Source organism: Daphnia pulicaria, chromosome 12 (assembly GCF_021234035.1).
Source record: "Daphnia pulicaria isolate SC F1-1A chromosome 12, SC_F0-13Bv2, whole genome shotgun sequence".
In the NCBI taxonomy this organism is placed as follows: domain Eukaryota; kingdom Metazoa; phylum Arthropoda; class Branchiopoda; order Diplostraca; family Daphniidae; genus Daphnia; species Daphnia pulicaria.
Genome location: NC_060924.1, coordinates 788019 through 795906, shown reverse-complemented (window position 1 = coordinate 795906; position 7888 = coordinate 788019). Strand labels below are relative to the sequence as shown.

The following is a 7888-nucleotide window of genomic DNA, read 5'->3' as shown; positions in this document are numbered from 1 at the left end:
GTTATTTTCATTTCGATTGGAGAAAACGAAATCAAATCATTAAAACAAAAACTATTGAGGTGGGAGTTTTTAGTTGGAGGGAGGGAGTTGTTGGCCAGTGGGTGAAATGTTTTCGCAAGGAATACACGGAATGATCCGGCCTTGAACGGTCAGAGAAAGTGAACTAAACGGGTCGTCGTCTGTAGTTTCCAGCAGCAGAGTGTTTGACTCTCCAGAGGACGAGCAACTTATCGACAGTTCATTAAGAGCTAGCAGATCAAGTTCCTGGATCGATCCGTCCAGTAGATTGTCGGTGGCCACCACCCTGCGTCCCACGGGTGCAGCTGCGGCTACGTCCGGCACGAGATGCTCCAAATTGGATGATATCGAATCCACCAAGGGCGGAAGGGCAGACTCTGCGCTGATTTTATGCGGAAGCAACGGAGGAGGCAGCAGCTTGAGAGTATCACTCTCATTGGGCTGCACCTCATCAGGTTTGATTGGAGCTCGTTTGCCCCGAATCTGGACGGGAAACTGTTGCAAACACTCCACCACTTCCTTGCCCACACATTCCTGAATGACAAAGAGAAGAAGAAACGATAACGAACGTAAAAGTGGTGACAACAAAAGTATGAGGGGCATTTTACGTTGAAGATTTCCATGTCGCTTTTCAGCTCGAGGATTTGCTGCTGGAGGTTTGTCTGCTTGTGTTTCAGCTCCGACAGGGTCGACATGTTTTGGTACATGAGACGTAAACCCTGAAAATATAAAACGAAAAATGATTGCAATTCATTAAAAACAACCGAAATGTAAATATACCTCCGACACCATCACACCGGCTTGAAGCGACGCAAATGGAATGGACTTGCCACTCATGTAACGGTCAAATTCCTCGCTCGACAATCCCAACGAATCGCTCGTCAAGTTTTCTAAAAAAGAAACGGCACAACACTGGCCAGAGAGAAAACAAAAGAACCAACGTCGTTACTCGCACATAATTAAGGTGAAAATGATTATGCAAATACCAAGTTGGTGAAGTAGTATCCACCCTCGCCCTGGAGCAATCGACCAGGGGCCGCAAATCTAAATGGAAATTACCCAACGTCAAATAGCGGCAACAACAACAAAAAAAGTCATAACAATTATTATTATAATACCTCGTGATGAAATTGAGATTGGAATGAATGCGTGGTGGATTGGCACGCAACACTACGTAAATGAGCGCCGGCAGGAAATCATCGGCACTCACCGGGTGCGAACTGTAAACAGTTGGCTCTACCGCATCACCTTCGGTCATTTCTTTCGTCTGACCTTCGCTGGATTCTTCTTCCGCACGAGTTCGTGATTGATCGGCATTTGAATTGTGGGACAATCCCAACATTTCAAACACCAACTTGCTACAATTTATAATCGATGCCAGCTTGTCCTGAGGTGCTCTCTGGCCGTCCATTTCAATGAGATCTAAATTTATAGAGGAATTTTCGGTATTGTTAGATGAACTCAGACGTAATGTATGACGGAACGTACGCGTGATGGCCTTCTCGAGGATATCTCGCACTTTAGAATCAAGTTCGTTGATTCGACAGTCGAGAAGTGGGGCCGAAATCCAATTCAAACTGCGGATACGTTTCTGAACGGCCAAATCGCGTTCTTCGTCATCGCAGGTGTGAGGGCAAAACAGTTTTTTGTACAACAATCGAGTCAGGTAACGTTCACTGTGATCCAACAAGGATTCCATCGAGCTGTTGGTCATGTCTGTAGAAAAAAAGATGTTTCAAGTGATGAAAATGATGAAAATATGTTTAGATTACCCAAGAAACCTGAATGAGTTTTCAGCTTTTCGTCAAAGACTTGATAAATGTTGTGAACCCTGTCAGATATCTCCAAAGGAGTGAGGACCCCAGATGATACAAGACCGTCCAGTTTTTGGGCTTGCATTCTCAAGAAACTGTAGGCATGATGGGCAGCGTTTTGTGGTAGTGTTTGCAGAAATTGATCCAATTCTATAATGGCTGAATGAGATTCCGGACTGAGGGCTCTCTTGTCTTTTGATTTCGGGCTCCCCAAACCCTTGGTGGGTGTCTTCCTGAAGAGTGACTTGACAGCTGTTGTTCTCATCTCTTGATTATGCCTCTTTTTCTCTTCAAACCTGGAAAAGCCATGGCGGGGAAGTGTCGAAGAATGGCTCTCTGGTTTGTTGAAGAATGTGCTTGCATCACTCTGCGATCTCTCAACTCTGCAATTGACAAAAATGCTGTTACATCCTGGAAAAGAATTTTAAATTGGTTTGACAACATACTTGCGCCCAAGAGAACTTGACGGTGAGGGGACAAAAGCCGCCTGATGTTGCTGCCTTTGCAGGAAATACTCTTTGTAGCACTTTGAGCAGTAGCCTTGCCACGCGATATTCCCGAAGAACCCACAACCAGTTTTACATATTAAATCAGACTGAGGAATGTGAAGTTTAGGGCCATGTCCTGAACGAGACGAGCGACTCCCTCCCGACTCCATTCTACTTGAGACGGAAATAATGACGTTATTATCCAGAGCAAAAAATCAAGTCTGAAATCACATACTTTGTTGTCTGTGACTAATAAAGAAGGACGAAAATTATGCAAGCATGAGAGTATGTTGACGTTTTTAATACAGAAAGGAGAGTAACATAAAAGGGGGGACCAAAAAATTAGTCTTTTTCTGGTTTTAATTTTGAAGCATCTACTCACCCGTAACGCGTCGCTCGTTTCTCCTAGCTCGGTTTGTATTAGCTCGTTAACTCTGGAAAAAAAAAGTCTCGGGAATTTTATTATTCATAAACACGGTCAAAACAGACACACAACAGAAGGGTAAGGAAAAAAAGATCTGGAAGTTGTTCAAAACAAGCCGAGCGACGGAATGAGATGGCGTCGTCTTTTCACCCAGAAATCCCATTCCAATTAGTCTTGTCAAAAATGTTGCCGTAGTCGATATATAATTTATTTTAAAAAAACAGATATTGAAATCGCACAAAATGTTGGTTGATTTATGTGAAAAAATCGGTCGCCACAACCAGACAATGTAATATCGAAAGAAAATGTGTGGCGTCTTCCATATTGTTTTTGGTGCTACCGGTTCTACCCGGAAAAGGAAAAGTTTGTGTCTAATTTTGGTTGTTTTATTTGACATGCAGCGAGCATTCCGCTGTGTAAAGATATTCCCCCCTGAACCATCACGTGCGTCGAATCAGTTTGCTATTTCACGAGTATTGGTTAAGGTTATTCTACTAGCGCGTCTGGAAAGAGTTTATTTTCACAATTTCGAGTATTGTGATGCTTTCCAGGTTTTTCCTGTTTTCAAAAATACAATTTTCTGGTTTCTTTTAAAACCCTCCTACCCCAAAGAATGAATCAATTATTATAAATCAGAAGTGGAATTTTCGTTCGTATACTATGCTCGACAGGAAAACACGAGGTCGAGAGAGAAACTGCTGGTTTGAGGATATGCCAAGTCGTCCGGATGCCATTCCACTGTCAACTGCCACATCTCATAGCTTCTTTCTCTATGACGTCTAGAGCTGCGCCTATGTAACCTCCTCGGCAGAGACATGATTTGCTTCCTCATTAATCCGTCAGGAATCCCTTTTTCTCTCTCTCGAAATAGAAAAAAAGGAAATTACCGTAAAGTGGATGAAGAATGCTTATAGTGCTGTGCCCAGCGAAGATCCCGCCCCAGATGATTGCACTACACACACACATATAGCCCTGGACTATCAGGTATAATTTAATGCCATCTTCCATTTCGATAGAGAAAAATGTCTACATATTTCCAAGTCTGAATTGAATGTTGCACCAAAGTTTACGAGGCAACTTTTATTTTTTTCCAGTGTGAGAACGGCCTGGGGGCTTCGTTCCATTAAAGAAAAGTCGTTGCGTTCGTTCGGTGCTTCTCTTTTCGTCGTGGCCAATCGTCCGGCAAACGTGAATTGATGGTTTTTCCCCCATTTTCTTTTTCAGCCTCAACCAGCGACTATAAAACTTTTTTCTTTTTATTCCTTTCGGATCTGGGGGGGAACCGATCATTTGCATGGCGGATGATGATCGCCGATTGAAAACGACATCATCATCCATAACAGTAATCCTCCCCCCTCCGGCAACTATTTCTTTTAGCCCGCGAAAATTTGAAAAGAATAAATCTATGACGACGATTTTTATTCTGATACTATTTGCATTTATACGCCGGAATGATCGATCTGACTGACATGATGGAAGAAATCAATAAGTCGCTAATAATAAAAGATGTTCGTTAAATAACATTTGATTACGATGTGATGAGAACAGCAGTGGACGGAAACGCAATGGGTCTAGCTGCTGCCAAAATGGCTGTCGTCCAAGAAACTATACACAGACATCGTCACACAAGATTGTTGGTTGTATTCCCCCTCTGGTTCGATTGTGTTTTGTTTATTGCCCCGGAGGCACTCATCCGCCGAGACAAAAAAAAAAGGTATACCCCCCCAGAAAAAAATTGTATCACATTGGATTTGATGACATCAACCTATACTATAAAGTATAGTCAGAGGAATATATTTATTGTATATCATATACAAATGGCCGATGGATGGGAGGGAGGGTATCGCGCAGATGGGAGTAAACACCCCCCACTTAGAGAGGGACCGACGGTAGCAGCGGCTGCGGAAGAATTATGAGCTGCTGGATGTTATGTGGAGCCGACATGTTATGATCTTTTCTCTCTCCTTTCCCCCCTATCGGCTTCTCTTTTTATAGTGAAAAGAGGGCGAACCCCTAACGCCATCATCCTTCACTTGCAGCACCCGCACACACACAGGAGCATCCGGATGGATCGAAAATCATTTTCTTCTCTTTTTTTTTCAAAGAATAACTTTTAAGTATGATATCGGTCGGGAAACAGTCCCGCTCGCTCTTTAGTATCAAATTTTTATTGTCCAAATAAAAATGGTAAAACTATTAAAAAATGGGAGGCCTATAAAATAGCAAAAATCTATAATTTAAGTCGTGTTAAATTAAAACGAAAAAGAAAATTGGCAAATCAACAAAAGACGTCAAGAATTGTTGTTTTTGCGTGCGTAAGCGGAACGGTGGGCGGAGTTATTGGACAAGTGGACGAGCCAAAAAAGTGTAAAAACCCACAAGACGAAATTGATGGATGGAATGAGTGGGAGAGAGCACAGCACAAGGACCATGGATAGATGATTGTGTGTTTAGTTTGATGTCACTTAAACTCGTACTATATAATATCGTCAAATCAAAAATTCAAGAAAAAGTGGAAAATGAGCCTGAACGATATTCTGTCAAAACATTTTTGTTCGGTTTTTCTTCCTTACTGTACGTCAAAGCTGCTGGGCTGCGGTCGGGTTGGTCTCTGGCACGTTTTGGGTTGGGGTGGGGAGCAGACCTGGACTTGTGTGTGTTTTATAAATAAATCTAGTAACTATACATCTTGTTATTCCACCTTGCAACACACAAGTGGAACGAAACAGCAGCAGCAGCCCCTCGGCGTGCATTCTTTTTTAAATGTGGTGGCATTCCGCCCTTCTTCTTTTTAAAAGGTCGGGAATGTTTTTCCCCTTCAAGAAAAATAACATCCCCTTCCTTCTTCTCCTGCACACACACTTCAATGTGTCAAACTATCGCCATCCTTATCACTCATTTTCTATTTTGGCTCTCGCTCTCACTCTCGCCATTCGGCCGCTGGATGGATATCTATTTCACTCCAATTTTTGTGTTACGTGTGTAGAAAACTTTGATTCATTTCGTGGTAGAATCATGTTTCCGGTATAGTGTACAACTCCTTCGCATATGACGGATCATTCTCCGTCTCAGATGTTTGTTTTTTACACACATCCATCCGGAAGCGGACAACAACAACAAAAAGTGGAGAGGGGGGACTCTTTGAGCCAAAACATCTTTTCGCCTCATTTGTTTTCATTAGCGGAAGAGACTGACAGACAATCCCTCCTGGTGGTGTAAAAATCACCGATCCCCCCCCACCCCCTGTACACACATCCGAGATGATCAACGACCGTCAATCGCTGACACATCACTACACACATCCAGCATCCATTGTCCTGCCAGCTACTCTCTCCCACTCGTTATACTCTAATACACGATACACTGGTACATATACTATACCAATTTTAAATGTAACAATACTCAAAGGGATTCAGTCAGGATCGGATTCTTATTTTCCTGCAATCGATCCAGCAGCTCCAGCAGTCGCTCTGTCTGTGTGTAATCGAATCAAGACACACATCGATCAGCTCTTTCTTCTTCTTTTAGGCCTTTTATGGTAAAAATGTTTCCGTCGTCACGGGTTTGATTGATTTCAACCCCCCGGGCCGGTTTTTGTCGATTCGTCCATCAGCCGGAAAAAAAGAAAGTCACAACTTGTAATTGAATAGCAATAAAAAACTGAAATTGAATCCCTAAATTGAGATTATTTCTGCTCATGTGGGCAACCGCCTTATCTGACTAAAGGGGAGAAGGTTTGATTATAGACAGCAAATAGGAGGGATCAATTCTATACGCCCATTGATAGACAACCCTCTCTCTGCTGCTCGTTGACTATATAACTGAATTCATCAGGATTTGCAGGCCAGCTGCCACATCCGCCGATGATATTCAATTCCTCCTTCCCCCCATGATATTAGGCAAAGCCAATCTGCCTTCATTAGGTTTCTAACCAGCAGCAGCAGCAGTGGGATCGCTTTAACTTTTACAACGAGTGTCGAGGGAGTCTGTGTGTGTGGTTAACTGGTAGAAGAGAGTAGGAGGGTGGCACACTGAGCGATTGGCACCTCGCCCAAGGGTTTTTCGTGCACTACACACATCCCATCGATAAATCCACATCATCATGCAGCCAAGAGTCAAAGGAACACAGGATCGTCCTACTGTGCCAGGGAGTACTGCATTAAGTGTATAGACGTCTATCTGTTTGGGGGGAGAAAAAAGAAGTTGGCCATCGACTAGAAAAGAGAATGGCCCCTGTGCTGACATCAGCAGCACAGAACCGATAGAAAAGAATCGAGTCTTTATGGGGGATCCTCCTCCTCCTGCTGGATGTGGGAGGATGGAACTTGAAGAGGGAGGAGGAGGTTGTCTGTCTTTTGATGCCCATTCTTCTTCTTCCCCCACTCACAGCACTTTTTGGACTCGATCCAACCTGACCTTATCTTCTTTTTCAACCCCGAGACTCGACTTGAACATTTTTCTATCGGTTCATCATTGCGCAGCGCACAATAGACTCGTTTTTCCCCCTCAAAACTTGTTCAACTCTTTTACATTTACATTCGATTTTATTTATATGTATGTATATGTACCTGCTGGGGAGATTAACAAATGTACAGAAGAAAAAAAGAAGAAGAAAAGTTGTTCAATCGACAAGAAAGAGCTGCTGGATATACTAGACTGTCTAGTATACAAATGGAAATGTTGGATATGTATGTATGTAAAGAGATAAAAGTATAGTGAACGCACAGTTGTGTGGTCTTACACGCTCCACTGATCCGGAAGTTGCACAGATATAGTCGACAAAAGAATCTTTTTTCTCTCTCTTTTATAGAACGAAATATTCATGTTTTCTAGGATATAGATTGCGTCATAGATAAATATAGAGTTGACACACAGCTCACTCAATTATTATTGGAAATGATTAAGAATTTAATAGATATCAAAAGATACTTACACGTTTCACGGTTTCCCGGTACAGATTTATCGGCAGGTTTATTCGGGGTTCCGGTCTTTTAACTTACCGACACAAAATACAATAAAAACCAGAAAGTTGTCCACCGGGAGAGCACGGTCGTAAATAAATCCCACAGGAATCGACTTACTTATTCTCCCCCACCATCAAACGTTCTAAGCACATCCGGAACTTGTCACACACACACGTGTAA

The 7888-nt window shown here is 42.7% G+C and overlaps 1 protein-coding gene across 3 annotated transcripts; it reads right to left on the bottom strand.

The window, feature by feature from the left end:
• Nucleotides 1-6: 6 nt before the first annotated feature.
• LOC124316195 (rab5 GDP/GTP exchange factor-like) lies at nt 7-7829 on the bottom strand. 3 transcript variants are annotated; one of them, XM_046781996.1, is made up of 10 exons: nt 7678-7829; nt 2703-2754; nt 2279-2491; nt 1791-2215; nt 1507-1734; nt 1137-1440; nt 1005-1062; nt 799-930; nt 627-737; nt 7-552 (listed from the first exon to the last, which is right to left on the bottom strand). In XM_046781996.1, exons 3-10 carry the CDS (start codon nt 2488-2490, stop codon nt 70-72), a joined length of 1953 nt encoding a protein of 650 aa, XP_046637952.1. In that variant the 5' UTR covers nt 2491; nt 2703-2754; nt 7678-7829; the 3' UTR covers nt 7-69. The 3 variants fall into 3 exon arrangements, with proteins under 3 accessions (XP_046637952.1, XP_046637951.1, XP_046637950.1); XM_046781995.1 differs by lacking the exons at nt 2703-2754; nt 7678-7829 and adding an exon at nt 2556-2667 and having other exon boundaries at nt 2279-2494; XM_046781994.1 differs by lacking the exons at nt 2703-2754; nt 7678-7829 and adding an exon at nt 2556-2667.
• Nucleotides 7830-7888: the final 59 nt, after the last annotated feature.

Excerpts from the sequence above, each read along its gene's own strand:
- LOC124316195 (XM_046781996.1), bottom strand. The coding sequence starts at position 2,490 with ATGGAGTCGGGAGGGAGTCGCTCGTCTCGTTCAGGACATGGCCCTAAA. Across the intron at positions 1,063-1,136 it reads AATCTCAATTTCATCACGAG|ATTTGCGGCCCCTGGTCGAT; the intron begins GTATTATAATAA and ends ATTTCCATTTAG. Across the intron at positions 553-626 it reads GCGACATGGAAATCTTCAAC|GAATGTGTGGGCAAGGAAGT; the intron begins GTAAAATGCCCC and ends TTTGTCATTCAG.